The 19,744-nt window shown below is 35.1% G+C and overlaps 1 protein-coding gene across 5 annotated transcripts in view; it reads left to right on the top strand.

The window, feature by feature from the left end:
- CD36 (CD36 molecule (CD36 blood group)) overlaps positions 1 to 19,744 on the top strand; it is a 92,054-nt gene that overhangs the window by 64,845 nt on the left and 7,465 nt on the right. For 3 of the 5 annotated variants that reach the window (XM_007467037.1, XM_007467035.1, XM_007467036.1), the window contains 7 exons: positions 5,994 to 6,154; positions 10,304 to 10,451; positions 11,195 to 11,374; positions 12,823 to 12,914; positions 15,025 to 15,071; positions 17,980 to 18,049; positions 18,881 to 19,068. In XM_007467037.1, the coding sequence (XP_007467099.1) occupies positions 5,994 to 6,154; positions 10,304 to 10,451; positions 11,195 to 11,374; positions 12,823 to 12,914; positions 15,025 to 15,071; positions 17,980 to 18,049; positions 18,881 to 19,068 (886 nt within the window). The remainder of the gene's footprint in view (positions 1 to 5,993; positions 6,155 to 10,303; positions 10,452 to 11,194; positions 11,375 to 12,822; positions 12,915 to 15,024; positions 15,072 to 17,979; positions 18,050 to 18,880; positions 19,069 to 19,744) is intronic. The other 2 variants (XM_007467039.1, XM_007467038.1) reach the window with 2 other exon arrangements.

Genomic DNA, 19,744 nt, shown 5'->3' with positions numbered 1-19,744 from the left:
GGAAAGAGAATAAAATGATCTCAGGCAGATGAAAATTAAGGAAATAATGGTTAGAACATGGTCAGTAATGACTTTGAAAGTATAATTTCAGTAGGGTAGGGTAACAAAGCAGGGATAAAATAAATAAATAGAGTGCTTTCCCTTCTTGTTTTTGAAATGAGGGTTATCTGCAATCTTTGGTTTACATTGTAACCCAGCTCAATATCCACAAACTAAGACATCATCAGAATCCCTTCAATGGTTAGGGGCTGTGTGGTACATTTAAGACTAAGCCTGAGTTTGTTCTCAGATGTTCATATATCCATGATGATGTTGCCCATTTGAATCATGTAAAGATGCTGGGACTTTTTCTTTATTTAAATAAAACTGTTTCTTTTTTATTTAGTTTAAAAATTTATTATTATTAATTTTTTTTTTTTTTTTGCGGTGTGCGGGCCTCTCCCTGTTGTGGCCTCTCCCATTGTGGAGCACAGGCTCTGGACGCGCAGGCTCAGCGGCCATGGCTCACGGGCCCAGCCGCTCCGCGGCATGTGGGATCTTCCCAGACCGGGGCACGAACCCATGTCCCCTCATCGGCAGGCGGACTCTCAACCACTGCGCCACCAGGGAAGCCCTAAAAAATTATTTTTTTAAATGAGATTGGCATATGTATCTGTTCGGCATGCAATATGTCACATCTTTGAATTATGTGTAATCCCAGAGAGCCAAGTATCTTACCACTGACTCAGAGCACTTAGGTTAATTCTGTTATTTTACAAATATATACAAGTTTTACTACTGGTCAGTTTTGTCTACAGTTGAAACTCATTGCAGATTACTTGCTTTATTTAATGGACTAGTAGCAAATTGGCAAAGTTATTACCTGTATACAAGCACCATAAAAAAAAAAGTGCTTAATTTAAAAAGATCAGAAAATCATATCCTGTTGTTTTCTAATTTTTAAATATAGAATTGGGACTCTATGATACCTTCCAGTTTTAAAAGATGGCACCGGTCACCAGCCTTTGAAATGGCCTAAACTAGTCCATACATTTTACTTCATGTGTATATGTGTGTGTGTGTATATGTATATATATATGTATTTCTTTACTCGTTATTTCCAAGGGATATTTTTTAGGGACTTTGTGCTTTTTATGCATTATAACTGGAAACATTTTTACCAGTATTTTAGATTTTGATTCCTAGTAGATTTGTGTGGGCCCAGCAGGTTTATACACTCTTGCTAGACACACTAAAAGTCAATGGCATGAGCTGCCATGAATGTGGAGAGTAGAAATTACCAAAGGACTTCAGAAAAAGGTCAAAGTTCTGCCACCATTTACAAAGATTAACTTATCACTTGACTCTGTTAATGTCACTTGATATATGTTTGGTGAATATTATATAACATAGGCAATTTAAAATAATTTTAAGTTCCCTGTGATATTAACTGTAGAACACCAAGAAGGGAATTAAAGATACCTTTATTTCCAATTTAAAACTAACGTTCAATTATACCATCATTCAATTATACCATCATTTCCTTCCCCCATTCTTGAAAAGAATGATCCTTCAGTAGCCAAAAAATTGCTTCCAGATAAAATAAATTGAAATAACAATTATTTATGTTCATTAAAATGACTAGAATTTCAAATCAACAGTACATATTTAATAGTAAAATTAATTTATATTTATATTAATTTCATAATATATGCTTAGAGCATTTCCAGATATGATAAAATAGTTTTTACATTATTATAGTATCTAAAAAGCTAAAAAAAAGTGTCAGAAGTATAGGTTGTTAAAGATGGTAGCATTTTTTTAAAATTTAACGATAATATATGAGAACATGAAATAATCTAAAATTATAAATTTAAATAGCAGGATAACATGGTTTAAACACATATATTTGCATATTAGCTTCAATAATAAAATCACTTTAAAATGTTTTAAGAAAAAGCAGATCAGTATGTGTAATTTTCTTCCTCCAGCCCAATTTAATATCAACATAGTTTACTTTTCATGCCAAATACAAAATCTCCCATTTTAGGTTCTTACATAAACTCTTGACGGCTGATTTCTGAGTTTCAGAAACACATTAAATCTGATCCATTTCACCAAATGTTATTCTGTGGTTTAATTGTTGACTTGATAACCTGAGACTAAAACCACTTTTTGACTCTCAACACAACTGGTACTAATATTCTAATTCATTCTCTCTCTCAGCACACACACACACACACACATATGCATCATGTACACACATAGGAGAATATTTTTTGAACATGGGAAGACTGCTTGTAACTGGTCCTAAACAGAACAAATTGTAATAGTGAGTGGAGAGGATAAAGACTCTTTTCAGTATGTTTCTGCTTTTTAGGGAAGTTTTGATTTCACTGGATGGAGAATAAATAGAAAAGTGATTAAATAGTAGTGTCACAGGATTTTACATGAGTTCTTGCCACATGACTGGTTTAGACAGGAATCCTATGAACGAAGTAATTAAAGCAATCTGGAAAGTAAGTGAGATGAGAGTTCTCCCTCTAAGGGGTGGAGAATATTTGTATAATAATAATAGTCAATGTTTACTGAATGTGCTAACACTGTTCTGAGTGCTCACATTTATTCATTCTTACAATAACGTATGAGGATAAATATTTAATTACACCATGTTCCACTTATTTTGACTTTCAGAAATACTAATTTCATATAGTTCAGTCTAATGTTATTATTAGTATCTCTATTTTACAGATAAGGAAACTGAGGTATAAAGAAATTAAGTAACCTGCCCAGGTTTAACTGGTTAGCATGTGACCAAACTGGGAATCAAACTCATAGCATCTATTTCATTGTTAACCACTTCACTCTAGGCTTTGAGTGAAGAAGCCAGTATACTTGGTCAGGCTGGGAGTAGGCTAAGGAAATCTACTCATAGATTAAAATCTCTTGGACTTCCCCAGTGGTCCAGTGGTTAGGACTCTGCACGCTTCCACTGAGAGGGCGCAGGTTTGATTCCTGGTCAGGGAACTGGGATCTGCATGCTACATGACGTGGCCAAAAAAATTTTAAAAAAAAGATCTGCTATATACGATTCCGTCTCTTGGTACTCTGTAAGAGCCCTGAGAAATGAGACGATATATTTTCTACATATGTGTTCTATATACTTCAGGCATAGGAAGATATCAAGGACATTTTAATAGTTACACTAAAGTTGATGAGTACTATTTTCCTGTAACAGCAATAATCAAGTGACCAGGTGACTAGATAGAGGGCATTACAGTCCCATATATCTACCTTTAAATTAATGTAGCAAAATAGAAGTTTCAAGGTAAGTGGCTTTAAACCCAGGTGGAGACCCTGTCATGTGGCAGTCATCAGGCTGGCATCCACTCATTACTAGGACTGGATAGTCTGAACACTTAAAGTCAGGGACAGATACTGATGTACATATTAGCCAAGTGAGAGGATGTTAAATTATATTACTTTTTCTGTACACATAATTATCACCTTTGTACTTCAAATTTAGTAAAAGATCTGCAAAACAGGGTAGAGAGTCCAAAGTCAACTTAAAATCAAGGCCTCCTAAATTCACAAAGAACATAAAAACTTTTGCTCCTTTTACAGGAACTTATGATATATTTAGCCTTGGTAGTCAAAGAGGCCTATACAATTTTTTAGTACATTTGATAATGTTAGGATCAGAAGAAATTCATTCCTATTGTGACTGCTTCAATATTTTTCTCTGTGTCTCTGAACAAACCATGGTGTTACGGAAACCACACAAGATTGGAGTGAAACGCCAGATTCTCCATTATCTACTACTAAATTGTCATACAACATTGAATCAGACATCTGCTTCTCTAGGACCCACTTCCTTTTCTAAAAACTGGATGGGGTTAGATGACCCTAATTCTAAAGCTAGTAATTCAATGCATTCATTTCAACTCTTCGTGTTTCAATTTCCCCATTAAAAAAAATCTCTAGGTCAACAAATAAGACAAAGTAAGTCATGGCGTTAGAAGAAAGGCATGATACAGTTACAATGTCTTTTGATATGAAATGCACAAGCATCAGAGTTAGGGAGTTTTCTGTCCTGCCAAGTACATTACTGAGTTCCTTTCATTAAGAACTAAAATAAAATATGTGCCTTGAGAGGTACATGATAAAAAATTGATACTATATATATTAGTCCTTAACATTCTATAGGGTGAGAGTAATAATGTGTATGTGTGTATGTTCGTGTGTGTTTTCCCCTCATAAAGTCTCTTGAAATGGGTAAATTAACATAGCTTTCAGCTTCCATATAGATTTCAGCTTCAAAAGCCCCATCATTTAGGGTAAACACCTTTGCATTTAAAAGAATAGCATTAATACTTTATCTGTACACAATTTTGTCTTAATTTTGAGCTTGCTATGGAAATAGACTTTTTAGGAGCAAATAAAAAGATTTTCAAGGACAATTGCTTGTAAAAAGTAAGAAGATCTAACATCGCTTTAGCAGCTCCAATTGCATTGCAACAGCAATGATTGCAACAGCACAGGGTTTTGTAAAGGCATTTTAGCTGATGCCCTGTTCTTCTCTAAGGAATTCCCTTATTCTCTCCACTAAGTAATAAGTAAAGTTTCCTGAAGATATGAAACTTGACTTCTACCAACTAAGTACAGAGGTGACAGGAACAAAAAATAGTAAAAACACGGTGTAAAAGAGGACCAGCCTAAGGGTCAGAGACTAGGATCCTCGTCATGATTCTACTTCTAGGTATTTGCCTCAGTTACCCGTGGGCCAGACACCTGGTTTCTCAGAGCCTCAGATCACTCTCCTAGAAAATGTGCTAATGTCCAATGTCCTTTCCTGATCCATCATTCTATGAATTGATGCTTCCAGGTGACAGAAACAAAGAAGTCAGATTGTCCCTCTATTCCTAGGTCTTATTAGGCTCACTTTGTGTGAAATACTTTCCTTCCTCTTCCTCTGGCAGCAAGGTAAGTTGGAACTTTACACCTGGGCATTCCTCCCAAGGTGCTTACTTGGAAACACTGCCTGCTACAAAGTCACCTTTGTCTGCGTTAGCTACTAGAGCTTCATAGGCTTCCTGCCCAGAGAGTGAAAGCCTTGGAAGGAATCCAGGAGAGCATCTATGATAATTCCCTCGTTTTGTTACAGATACTGAAATTGACCCAAGGGCTTTGGTGACTTTCTACTCAGTCCCAACTCCTGAAGCGCAAGAGAGATTTCTCATGTATGGTTTTCTGATTCTGTCATTGTTAATTTTCTAATCTGTCTATCTTTATTACAAGGAGCATCAAAGATTTTTAATGGATTTCACAAAAGGATAAGATGAAAACTTCCTTATTTCATCCTTTTTTTTAAAAAAAGTATTAACCTAATAATAATGAATTAAACTTGTAATTTTTGGAAACGTGTGCTAGTAGGTTTCTGCAAATGTATTGAAAGTTGGGAAAGCCTCATTTAGCAGGGTTTTGAAGGGGAGAAGTCAAATTTGTGTTTTTCTTAATTTAACAGATATTAAGTGATTTTCCCCTGAAGTATCCAACTTTTGAAGAAAATGAAAAAGTTTCCAATACCACTAGAATTTTCTCTCAGTTTTTCTGTTTTGCCTTTTCAATCCATCTCAGTGAGGGCAGAAGAGAAGTTAATATTCAACCTGATAATAAATTTTTGGAAAAGCTTTAAATTAGCTTAATAAATTGTGTTATAAACTGTTGCAATGTTGCCATAAGGTCACTCGAAAGCTTGCTAGTGGTTGGCCTTACAATCGACAGATATGTCTGCAATACTAGGCACTGATTCTCTTTGTAGAAGGCTGATGAAAAGAGATTGCTATCAAAAGTGTTGAAAACATTTCTGTCGCAACCTGTGGCAGGTTGCAGAGGTTCTCACAAACAAGATACTGGAGCTTGGTTCTTTCACTAACTCATTAATTGTTTTAAACTCCCATAAGTGCCCATATTTACTACAAAGAAATAACCCAAACTTGTTTTCTTTTTCACAGGAAACTGTCCTTGAAGAAGGTACAATTGCTTTTAAAAATTGGGTTAAAACAGGCACAACAGTTTACAGACAGTTTTGGATCTTTGATGTGCAGAATCCAGAGGATGTGGCAGTTAACAGCAGCAAAATTAAAGTTAAGCAAAGAGGCCTTACACGTTACAGGTGAGCGAGTCCCCATAAAAAGTGGCATTCTTTCCTTGACCATATACTCTTTCCTTGACCATATGTGTTTCTGGAAAAGCTTCCACTTGACAAATTTCATTGTATTGAAATGTACTTATTATATTCTTACCATTAATATACCCTGAAATTTTTGTTTCTGCCTATATAAAAGCCTAATCTAAGGATTTAATGATGATAAGAAATATATATTTTATTATGAATTTACCAGCACCAATCAACTGCCCTACATTTAGGAAGTTACAGGAGTTTTACACTTGTGGCATATGTTTTCAACAAGTCTAAAATATGCATGCTAAATAAAAAACCATCTATCACAATTTTAAAACCAGAGCACTTTGAAATCCTAAAATTGAAAGTGTAGGTTATATGAGTGGTTCTCCAAGGGTGGCTCCTGAACCAGCCACATCAGTATCTCCTGGGAACTAAGTAGAAATGCAAATTCTCTTGGACCAAATGAATCAGAGACACTTGGTTTAGACCCCAGTAATGAGTTTTACAAGTACTCTGGGGGACTGCAATACACACTCAATTCTGAGAACCGCAGCATTAAAATGTTTCTACCTAACTACAATACCTGCTAAGGACTTCTATTCAAACTATTTTCCAGGTCATGTGGGTGTTTGTATTTATTCAGTAGTTTCATTCTTATGTTTTCTTCAGTACTGAGACTGAATAAGCTATACCTTTATCTACATGCCTTAACATACTTTTGAATAGAATCATAGCCTATTGGAAGTAGGGGGAAATAATTAGCCAGAACTTTTCATTTTGTAAATTTAAAAACAAACTGATACCAGGGTAAGTGAAATGATTTGTCCGTGTTCACACAAACCTAGGAACAGGTAACTCTTAGATATTTGTGTACATTTTCTCCTATGTAAATTATACACTATGTGTATTTTCTAATTATCAAAGTAGGAAAAGGGGAGATTGAGGTGCTAAAAACACTAACCTTATCCAGGTATTAGGAGTATATTTATGGTGCCCATATGTGAACATAGCTAATCCTGCTGTATCATTTGTTATACACATGAGTGGTTTTTCCTCAAGAATAATACAACTACTCATATGCCATGATCAAGTATTATTACAAAATTTCATATTTGTAATGATTTCTTCTAATTCATAGTTTTACTTTCTTATCTGTTTCAGATAGTCTATGACTATATAATTCCTTTCCGTGCATTAATATATTTCTAGATTGACAACTCACACACAAATATAATGAAATAACAGTAGTTGGGAGGGTGATGCCTGCTGCCATAGCACATGATACATAAGCTGCCAAGAGCCTTGGTGCCTATTCTGTCCTAATAATTATCCCCACATCTCCTGTCTCCAGGCACAGGTCTGTGACTATTCATAGCTCTGTCAAAGAAGACATGGTTTTCACTGTAAAAAAAAAAAAAAAAAAAAAAAAACCCAGAAAACAAAACAAAACAACACCTCACCTTGGAAAATATTTTTATTTTTTCATGGTTTTATAGTTCTTATGTTGTTATGAAAAGCCTGTATGAATACCTTCGCCCAAAAAATGTTGTAGCTGTGATGTGTACCTATGAAAATGTAGAATTCACATATGACCTAGTAAGTATCTAAGCATAACTGATTAAAAATCATACCCTGAGAGAACCGAATACATGTGATAAAAGAGAATACTTAGAATTTGGGAACTCATCACAGTTTTTAATTTTTTATTTGTTTGGAGGGGTTATGTTTTTACTTTTAAAGATATTAATTGGGGTGTGGAAAACATAAACATAATATTGAATCCTGCCCTAGTCCTGCTCTGATAGTTGACAGTTAATACATATTTTATTCTTAGAGGCTTAAACCTTGCTCTTGAAGGGATAAAAGGGGGTGGGTTAGATATAATTGATTTACTTGGAGAAGAGAAGTTGGATTTGCAGCTAAGGTACATAAATAATAAACTCCTATTTATATAACAATGTTAAAGGAATTTGTGATTAACTACAAGTCATCTTGTCTCATGATGTCAACAAAACGGTCCTTAGTGTCTGCTTGTATACCTTAAATGATGGGAAAATGACGTTTACCTTTCTGAAAAAGCTAATAGTTTGAGAGTCTTCCACGTGTTGAGGTGATCCTGCCTCCCCATCAATTACACCCTGAACTCAGTTGAAATTCTAAGTGGAGGAGGATGTCTCTTCTCAAACAGAACCACAGGCTTATTTGGCTTTTGGCTGCTAAAGTGAGCTTGAGGAAACTTTGACAAGACGTGACATGGGCCAAAGCATAAAATTGCCTGGATAGAGATCTGAATTACATATGTTCCAACCTACACCATCTCTATGAAGACCTGGTAACTCCTTCAGAATATTCTCAGATCCAATCTTTTTTTTTTTTAATTACTTTGTTTTGGCAGGAGTACATAGAAAAATCGGAGGCAAATTGTTCCCTTTGGCCTTATTAACCAACACTTTCTGAAGCCTGTATACATTCTAATTTTTAAACAAAAACTTTAGTCATTTATGTTCTCTTTTTAAAAGTACGTTCTAAACACAGGCCTCAGTTTAAAGGATTTTTCTGTTAGTCAGTGCCATCTACTGGTACAATGTAAGTACAACGAAGTAAACTAGAATTTGGGTCACAATTATTTTTCTATTTCAATTATTTTATATATATATATGTGTGTGTATATATATATACACACACATATATATATATATAAAATCCTGAAAATTAAAGTATTTTAATTTTAAATGTTAATATGTAATCTAATTTTAATATACAGTTATCTATTAGAAAAGAGTAATTGACTAGTAATAGACTCTCCAGGGAGATATTCCAGATTTTTATATTCTTTGCATGTCTACAGTACTCCAAGAAGAATAAATAATAAAGCTTGATGAAATTACATTAGAAATAAAATCTATTTCAATTTTTTCTGAATTCTCTTTTTAAAGAATGTGAACAATAAATTTATTCATTCAAAAATACTTTCGAAGAACTTACCATGTACCAGACACTGCTTGGGGATACAGAGCACACATACTACCTATGTTACAGAAATTTACATTTTTATTATACGTGATTGAAATCAGGTCAGGTGTTTTTGGTTTGTTTTATTTTTTCCATTTCAGTCCCATGCTTTTTCAGTCTTTACCTTAGTTAGATAACAACAGATAACTATTAGAACCTCACATAATAGACATTCAGATATACGATAGAGCAATGAATAATGTCTACCTTATTGCATCTCAGTAAATATCTTATACTTGCAAAAGATATTTTTCCATATATAACCCTTCACCACATTCCTAAAATGTAGTTGGTACTTTGCCTAGAGATTTTAGAGCCAGGAGCTTAGAACTCATAAGTATACAATATACGGGGCAGAGATGGAGGGGAATGGTCTTTAAAGTGGAAATTATATTCCATTAGTTATTTTAATTCTGATTAAAATACCAGAAATTATGAAAAAGCCAGTACTGGAAAGGCTGTGTACTTTGAACATTCTTTCTAATATACGGAAACGTGCTTTTACTGTTCCTTTCCTTCAGCCTCTCTGCTGTCTTCCTCCCGACCCTCAGAATAAAAAGCTAAATATCTGAGTACAGGACACAACCCTTTTATGTTTGAGATCTTGTTTATTTTAGTGGCTTTATGCCCACCACTCTCCTTACTCTAACTCTGTAAACCAACCATAGTGAAATGTTTGCATATCTAAAATTACACCATGTTCTTACTCCTTAACGTTCTACATGCTATTTTCTACCCTATTTTACCTAACTAAACTTCTCCTTGTCATTCAGACCACTTGTGCGGAATAGTATCTTGTCCATTATCCCGCCATAACCATCCCAAGCCTGGGTTTGTACCTGTTCTGTGTTTTCGCACAGACTCTGGGTAAACTCCTATAATAACGCGTACTCCTCCTCCCCTGCTCTGCACCTCTAAGACACCTCCCCACCCACCCCTCCCCGCCTTCTCTGATTTGCTAGGAACTCAGCATTTGCTTATATATCATTTTAACCTACTTGTTTAGCCTAATTTCTGACATAGTCTATGCACTCAAAAATTATTTGTTGCATGAATGAACGGCATTTGAGACTTAATGTTCACTTGCAACAATTATTTTGAATTTTATTTACTTTTTTTTTTCAGAGTTCGTTATCTAGCCAAGGAAAATATAACCCAGGACTCTGAGACCCACACGGTCTCTTTCCTACAGCCCAACGGTGCCATCTTTGAACCCTCACTATCAGTTGGAACCGAAAATGACACTTTCACTGTTCTCAATCTGGCTGTAGCAGTGAGTAGACAAAGAGCGAAATTACTGGTTTTGAAATACTCTAGAACCCTCTAATTAATCTCATGATTAGAACTACTATTAGATATCATTTATTTTGTCATTTTTATGAAAATGTGTTCTTAAGGCATTATTTTGAATTACACTCATTTGGAAAGATAACAAGATTATAGAATAATCAACTGAATTAGAAAACTATTTAAAGTGTATTATTTAGGACTTCCCTGGTGGCGCAGTAGTTAATAATCCACCTGCTAATGCAGGGGACACGGGTTCGAGTCCTGGTCGGAGAAGATCCCACATGCCGCGGAGCAACTAAGCCCGTGCGCCACAACTACTGAAGCCCATGTGCCTAAAGCCCGTTCTCCGCAACAAGAGAAGCCACCGCAATGAGAAGCCCGCGCACAGCAGAGTAGCCCCTGCTGTCTGCAACTAAAGAAAGCCCACGTGCAGCAAAAAAAGCCCAACACAGCCAAAAATAAATAAAAATTTATTTTTTAAAGTGTATTTTTTAAAAAGTAGGATTTAACTTTGAAAGCCTTCTTCCTGTGGCTCACACTGAGGCAGAGAAATGTAATCATTCAGAGATGAAGAAAAAATACACTTTTAGTCTTGGCAAGATTTGGCAGTCATTTTAAAGATACAGTTGAAAATTGTTTTATCAAGCTTAATTCTAGTATTTTCCATTTATTTGTTTAAAATCTGATACTACAACTGGTGTCTTAAACGGTGATTTTTTTTTGCAGGCTGCACCGCACCTCTACCCAAATGTATTTATTCAAGGAGTACTCAATTCACTTATCAAAAAGTCAAAATCTTCTATGTTTCAAAAGAGAACTTTGAAAGAACTATTGTGGGGCTATAAAGATCCATTCTTGAGTTTGGTTCCATACCCTATTACCACTACAGTTGGTGTGTTTTATCCTGTGAGTACGAAATATGAATGTCGATACTGTTAGACTTTAATTGGATAAATATAATGGTACTGGCAATTCATAATTTTATCATTTAGTGTGTTAACCCTATTTCTGATATGGGAATACATGTTCTAAGTTTTTAAAAGTCTCTACCTACATGGATTTAGTTTTCCTAGTTGGGAGAATTTACTTATCTGAATTTAGCACATTTAATCAAGTTTCCACTCTTAGATAAATATACAATTGTCAAAAATAAGGTTATAAGCTGGTAAGACTTTGAACACTGTTTTTGGTTTTGATTTCCTGTCTGATAAAATCAAGTTTAGGGGCTTCCCTGGTGGCGCAGTAGGTTGAGAGTCCGCCTGCCGATGCAGGGGACATGGGTTCGTGCCCTGGTCCGGGAAGATCCCACATGCCGCAGAGCGGCTAGGCCCGTGAGCCATGGCCGCTGAGCCTGCGTGTCCGGAGCCTGTGCTCCGCAACGGGAGAGGCCACAACACTGAGGCCCCCATACCGAATAAAAAAAAAAAATCAAGTTTAATACCATATTTTTGTTAATTGTATTCATCATATCATTATTCCTTCTCTAGACCTGTTACAAATTTATTTCAATGTAAATTTAAAAGTCACCAGAAATTGCACAGCAGATTGATAAGTCAGCAAGGTCATATTTTCACAGAATTAGTTGATAAGAACTTCTAGGAATCTACAAATGTCATGAAATGGCAGTTTGGAGATAAAGCAAAATGTGAACTTGGTTATGTACTTAGTTATAGCATAATGTTTTGAATTATAAATAGGACAAGGTGACTATTGCATTGAAAATATGACTGTGATTTCATTTGGCACTATATGACGTATTAGTTATATTCTTCAGTTCATGGTTGTTATTTTACTTTAGATGGTTTTTAGGATTGCAAGTCCATATATCAATCAAATATGAATATAGAAAGCCTTAAGGGATAATAAATTCAGTTACTATTATTTAACGCAAATATTCTTAATTCTTTCCTTAGCTAATTCTGTTTTAAATTTTGTGACCTAATCTTTTGTAAGCACTTATTATCTTATTAAAGATCATAACATTGAGAATACTTCTAGAAATATGTCATTGTTCTCATAGGTTTTGTTCATTATCCCCTCACCTCAATAAAACAGGAGTAGTGATTAAGATGGCCTTTCTGGCTTAATTATGAAAAGTGTGCTAGAGTTGGATGTCAGCTTTGCTATTTGTTTCCTTCTGTCTGAGGATCTAGCACTTATTTCTAGGCACCTTTTATATTATGTCTTTTAAAAATGTTAAAGACCAAAAATTTTAAAACTTTATTGCATATATATATTTCAAATCATATAAAAAATTATGAACAACCACTGAGAAATGTTTGTTAATTACATATTTTATAACTTAGAAAATGTGGCTTGTAGAAGTAATTTTTTTCTTGTACATATCTTTTCAGTACAACAATACTGCAGATGGAGTTTATAAAGTTTTCACTGGAAAGGACGACATAAGCAAAGTTGCCATAATCGACACATATAAAGGCAAAAAGTAAGTATTCACACTGTGTGTGTGTGTGTGTGTGTGTGTGTGTGTGTGTGTGTCACTAGGATACTCTAAGGCAAGCTAGAAACTTATTTAACAACTGGTAATGCACAGGCACCAACCTATGGAACAGACCTGCCTGTATCTCATCCCTAGAAACTCCTGTTCTGCCAGGAGTTAACCCTTTAGCTGTGACGACTGGTCACACTAGTGCATAGGTGCTGAGTGTCAGACCCACTGAGGGTTGACCTTTATGCACAGGGTCTCTTACATAAAGAAATCTAAAGAAACTACTTCCATCTCTGCTGCATAACCAGCGTTATTGTGCACCCGTACAATTACATAACCACAAATGAAAAAGAAGAAAATCAATACATCAACTCATCTAGTAAGTAGGAAAATATGTCTTTCTGCTTTTTTTATTTGAACCGAGCATGTCAAATAAAAATTGTTCATTCCAAGGACATAAATAAATGTGCCTATAAAGGTAGAAGCTTAACGAATCCATGAATCCATCCACTTTCATGACTCTCCCCTTCAAAATTTTCTTGAAATACTTTCTATATTGATAACTTAGCTTTTAAAAACTTTATCAATGCAATAATGGAAGTAGTATTTCAAGTGCTAAAGCTGACATATTAAACTTGAAAATAAAGAGCACGCCTCCTGTGAAGTAGCAGTAGAATGAGATATGTTCATATAGCCATGATTTCCTACTCTCCCCTAGCTTGTGCCTGTTTATCTGGAGTACACCTAATTTATTCATCATATGTCTAAAATAGGACAAACCCCAATAAATATCAAGGGAAAAGCCTTTTCTCCTCAAAGTTAAAATGACTTTTAAGTCAGTGATTTTTCTGACAAAGAATAATCAAAATCAAAAGAGATGAACTATTTTTATTAATTAAGTAAACGTTACCTCACACTGCGTTCCTATCTAAAAGTTGCTTAAAACAGTTAAACACTCGTGTAGTCCTTCTTCTACAGAGTTCGTAGTCATGTATTTTTGTTGAAAATTCTAATGGAGGAAAATGAACACATCTAAATACTCATTTTAGGGGAAATCACTATATATTGAGGCAAGTGAGCATTTCCTCTATTTCAATATTACAGAGAGTTTTTGAGGAGAGTTACTAAATGCTCCAAATTGGAGTAAGAATTTCACATGAGTTTAAGATTATGAACAGGTTAATTTAACTGACCATGGCAAGACTGAGCATGATTAAGTTTACTCTGTTTAAAAAAGCAGGAGCAGTGGAGGTGATGGTTGTTGGATGAATTGGGAGATTGGGATTGACATATATACACTAATATGTATAAAATAGATAACTAATAAGAACCTGCTGTATAAAAATAAATAAAATTAAATTTAAAAAAAAACAACAAAGAAGCAATAGCTTGCCTTGACATCTTATTGGATGGTATGTTGGGAATATGAAAAACCCATTTTAAAAAGTGGCTGAGTGTGCAGAGAAACTATCACTACTGTTGTTTTTATTGTTTCCAGATATATATGTCGGTACATATATCTTATGTAGATACCAGAGTACAAATTAATAAACTCCATCCTACTTTAATGCTCACTCACGTAAGAGGTAAAAGAGAAGAAAAGTTTAAATTGATTATCTACATGTTTCTAATCTCTACTGATCAAACATCTTCTTTCTGTCCTCCTCCACACTTCCTTCTTCCCTCATACTGAGTTTATACCAGTTTTCTGGTTAATATTTTCCTCCTATTCAGCTGAACACACAAAACAAAAAAAACTTTCCCCTATGTAGAGAGCTAAATTTCTGATAAGTGCTTCTCAATTTCCTTTTTGCAGAACTCTGTTCCAAGTTGTTTCTAACTACCAACTTTTGGCAGCTTTTATTGTATAATCTGGCCACTTAATGGCCTCAAGCACTTCATTTATCTCAACAAGATGCAAACTTCAAACAAAACATAGACCAAATGACTTAGAACATTTCTTAAACTTAGCATTTGACTCATCTAGTCTAATCAATATTTATTATTTTTGCAGGAGTACTGACTCATAATAGACAATGTAATGTGAAAAGGTGCTTTTGAAATGAGACTGATCATTTTCTTTCTTTCTTTTTTTTTTATTCCTAAGGAATCTCTCCTATTGGCCAAGTTACTGTGACATGATTAATGGTACAGGTAAGGGCATTTGTTTTGTGGTAATAATCACAGGGAAACCAACTCCTTTCTCCCACAAATCCACCATGGTACCTACAGTGTTCCGGAGGTTGAGAGTATGTGTTTACCTATCTTTGTATCCCTGCAACATAATTCAGAGTCTCTGTTCTTATGTAGGCTTAGTAAATGTCTGTCTAATGTGATGGGATTTCTAAAGATTAACCATTGAAGATGAGCCTTTACTGCATTCCTGAGGAAATGTTTGCTTCATAAAAGCTTTACTTAATTGAACTCCTTCCCTGGCCACAGAAGTCAGGGGTTAGAAAGTTTTAGAGTAGTAGTCACTGTCTGCATCTTTTGTAAGTACTGTGTACATAATAGTTTAAAACTGAAAGAAGTAAAAAATCAAGGTAAGTACAAAAGTAAAACATGCATCTAAATCGAGGTTTCAGTATGAGGTAGAATCAGTGAAGCTGTTAAGACAGAGCCATGGATTTTTGAATGAGATGATCAGAAATGAGAGAAAACAACAACAGTAACAAAACAAGGCTATAAGTGTACTAACCATGAAAAATGTATGCAGAAATGAACATTCTGAATTAGAGCTGTGAAGAAAGAAGGTACTATGAATTTAGATTTACTGTGTGGTAGATCCAGGTTATTATTCTCCTTAAAGAAAAGCAAAGTACGCATATGCCTATTATTTTAAGAATTAAGATTGTAGGGCTTCCCTGGTGGCGCGGTGGTTGGGAATCTGCCTGCCAATGCAGGGGATGCGGGTTCGTGCCCCGGTGGGGGAAGATCCCACGTCCCGCGGAGCGGCGGGGCCCATGAGCCATGGCCGCTGAGCCTGCGCGTCTGGAGCCTGTGCTCCACAACGGGAGAGGCCACAACAGTGAGAGGCCCGCGTACCGCAAAAAGAAATAAATAAAAATAAATAAAAATAGCATAAAAAAAGAATTAAGATTGTAAAAAGCAATGGGAATTGAATCCCATGAGGTAATTAAAATCAGAGGTGAAGTTTCAGCTGCTAAGAAGCAGAAGCAGAGTATAATGTTTACAAAGCCAGTGAGACAATACAGAAAAGTAATATAATGAAGATGAAAAATGTTAAATACAAAGTTATGTAAAAGGCAGGGAATAAAAAAGAAGCAGAATATTCATTTTCACAAACGTATTGCTGAGTTTTGCATGTTTATTTAATTTTGTTAACACTCTTCTAGAAGAAAACAGCAAAACCAAACGTTGAGTTTGCTCTGTAGTGCTTTGAGTCATGGGGATGGGTAAGGAGGTCCTTTCTCAGCAGTTCATTTCTGCAAATAGTCAAGTGTCCCGATACCACTAACTCTAGTAATTTCATAAGCATAAACTTCAGTCCTTAGATACAGAGAAAAATATACTGTGCTTCTTCTAGTAAACTACTGTTTATGGGCTTAAAAATATATTTAAAAACTTTGTCCAAAACAGAGAAGTAGAGAAGTTTTAAAAGAGGAATTAGAGGGTTCGTTAATAACTATAATATAAATACTTGTGCATCAGGCATGAAGCTGAAGCTATCTAAGAATAAAAAAGCAGTAAAACAAACTAGGAGCAAAGGTAGACTGAACAGGCCAGAGGACTCTGATGGAATCCCTGTGAGAGATTCTTAGTTATGGCACTAGGAAAGAGACTAATGAAATGGCAGGTGTTCCAAGGTGTTTTTTATCGTGATTTAGATGTACTTCTACCTTCTTCAATAAGTTTAAAGAGACAGAAAATGAAAATATTGATTTACATTTGAATGTATTACAAAAAAGAGCCCCGCTAATATCAGCTCTCTTATGGTCATGGCCCATGGTAATTGCTGGTGTCATCATGACACAATTTTCAATGATATTTCAGATCATTTTTAAAGCTTTTCAAGGTATTCTTTTCCTTTAATGGCTACGATGTTGGGACAGCAGTTGTCCCAACATTCTCTCAATGTCAGTATCAAGTTCATTGAGATCTTCTGTTACATTTTACTTATCACAAAAATATAAATGAAATGTAATAAGATCACAAGGTTAGTGCGGTTACCAGAAGAAGAGCGTGGTATTCATAGTTGAAGGATGGGTCTTACTGTTTTGAACAGACACATTCAGTGGTGGCTCATTTTGCTGATATTCATTTGTGGAGCAAATGGAGGAATAATCTCATTTTTCCTGCTTATATCCAGTGTGTGCCGTGGGTCATAACCATAGTAGAGATGCAATAAACTCAACAAATGCCCTTTTTAGTTTGATGTGTACATTTTCCAACCATTTGCATGAAATTCTGTTTACTGAGAGAACTTCAATAAGTGACTTAAAAAATATTAATCAGACGTTAGGGTAGATGAATGAATCGTTATTAAAAGTAAGAACAACATTTACCAAAATGAGTTCTAAAGGAACATCAAGGTAAGAAAAGTGCTACTCTAATGATAGGTGGAGGATTTCAAAACACACAATCACAGTTTTAACAACGTGGGATTTTGCCATTGTTTTTTAACTTTCATTAATTTTTAAGGAGTGGGAAAATTTAGTATGAAATTGAATACCAGTGATTGTGTACGGTGTACAGACTGGTTCAATGTGGTAGCTGCTAGCACGTGCCAAAATTCGGCACTTGAAATGCGGCTAGTACAAACTGAAATGTGCTGTAAGTATACAGTACACACTGGATTTTGAGATTTTTGTTAATTTTTATATTGATTGTATGTTAAAATGATGGTATTTTGGATATATTGGGTTAAATAAAATATACCAGATACTTTTTTCATTTTTAAAATGTGGCTACCGGAGAATTTTAATATTATATATACAGTTTGCATTATATTTCTCTTAACCCTGCTGGAATCGAGATTTCTAGATTTGTTTAGTACACACATTACACCTAATCCCTTGCCACTGGCTTGGTTTTTAAACAGACGCAGCATCATTTCCACCTTTCATTGAGAAGACCCAGGTATTGCAATTCTTCTCCTCTGACATTTGCAGGTAAGACAAAGACATTGATGTATTTCTCGAAGTCACAGTTCTTTACCTAAGAGATAAAACACAGACCAAGAAGCTCATACTTAATAATCATGTTATTTGAGAAAAATAAAGTACATTTAGGGAAGTTTTTTCTTGATGTATTAAGAAGAAATATAATATGGAATTCATAATGTGTTCATAAGTCTTTAAAAAATTGAAAGGTGTAGGAGGATATTTTGCATAATGCAAATCATTTTCTTCTTTGTTATTTCTAAGCAAGAACTATATTTTCATTCTTTTACTAAACTAGTAGTATGTGTAGTAACATTCAAGCCTAGAAAGCCATGTTCAGTCTGTAAAGATGTCCAAAGAGGATGATACCACAGTCACAGGGCTATGTTAATGTGCTCTACAGACAGTATAGCATCTTTTCAAATTGATGGGGCCTAGCAGCTATCACAAAAGCATTGGCACACACACAGATATCCTTGAATCCTAGCCCTGTTTCTAAACGCTTGTGGTGTGGGTAAGCATTTAATATCTCTGAATTTTTCCTTATCTGTAAAACTGAAAAGAGCAGCATTTCTTCATCTAAAGTTAACTGGGGATTAGAAAACATGTATTGAGTCCCGGTACATTGCCGGGGTTATGGGGGACACTTGGTAAATGCAGGAGTGTAGGAGACATATATCAAAACCCATATGCACACACCCCAGCAAGTGAGCAGCCTTTCTCTCCAGGATTAAGTTGGGCACAAATAGAGGACTTGAGGGAGTCATATAAATATTTAATCTATAAAGGAAACTCTGAGAAATGGCCTCAGTATAAATGAAGATCTTTATCTGTGTTTAGGTCAATCTATGCTGTGTTTGGAGCCGAAATTAATCTGAAAGGAATCCCTGTGTATAGATTTATCCTTCCATCCTTGGCTTTCGCATCTCCACTTCAAAATCCAGACAACCACTGTTTCTGCACAGAAAAAATTATCTCCAAAAATTGTACTTCATATGGTGTGCTAGATATTGGCAAATGCAAAGACGGTGAGTAAAAGTTCTCGATGGCACAATCCATGCCATAATTTGTAGTTTTCTTTAAACTTCACCCAGGAATCCTTTCCACCAAAAATTTAAAGTGAGAAAGCAATAAGGGCAGAAAGTAAAGGTGGTGGTAGGATATTTTTGTTTTGATTTTTGGACCACTGTCAAGGTCCCAATCGTTTCAGTGTTGCAAAACTTAGTTATTATTAGGTAAAACCCTACTGATACTTCCGAGTGCTACTTTGGAAAATGTCTCTTCAGATCCTTTGCTCATTTTTTAATTGGGTTATTTATTTTTTTGAGTTTGTGAATTTTTTATATATTTTGGACGTTAATCACTTATGGGATATGCATTTTTCAAATATTTTTTCCCATCCCATAGATACCCTTTTCATTTTTTGATGGTTTTCTTTGCTGTGCAGAATCCCTGTGCTCCTATATAGATTTACGGTAAAATGAAAATAGTTGCCAGAATATTCTGAGCATCCCAACTTACCCATCTGACGTTTTTCTAACCTTTTCTACCCTAGAAAATGGTAAATTAAAATAAGTATATATTTCAGGGTGTCTGAGACAAGAATTGATTCAAACATGAAATTTGGAGTCTATCTTATTTTGCTCACCTTCTTCATATCGGCATGGGTGAGAATAAAGAAAGAAAAGCCTCTTAAATAAATTC

Source organism: Lipotes vexillifer, unplaced genomic scaffold, assembly GCF_000442215.2.
Source record: "Lipotes vexillifer unplaced genomic scaffold, Lipotes_vexillifer_v1.1 scaffold247, whole genome shotgun sequence".
In the NCBI taxonomy this organism is placed as follows: domain Eukaryota; kingdom Metazoa; phylum Chordata; class Mammalia; order Artiodactyla; family Lipotidae; genus Lipotes; species Lipotes vexillifer.
Note: the sequence above shows the minus strand (reverse complement) of the source record. Positions and strands in the feature narration are given on the sequence as shown.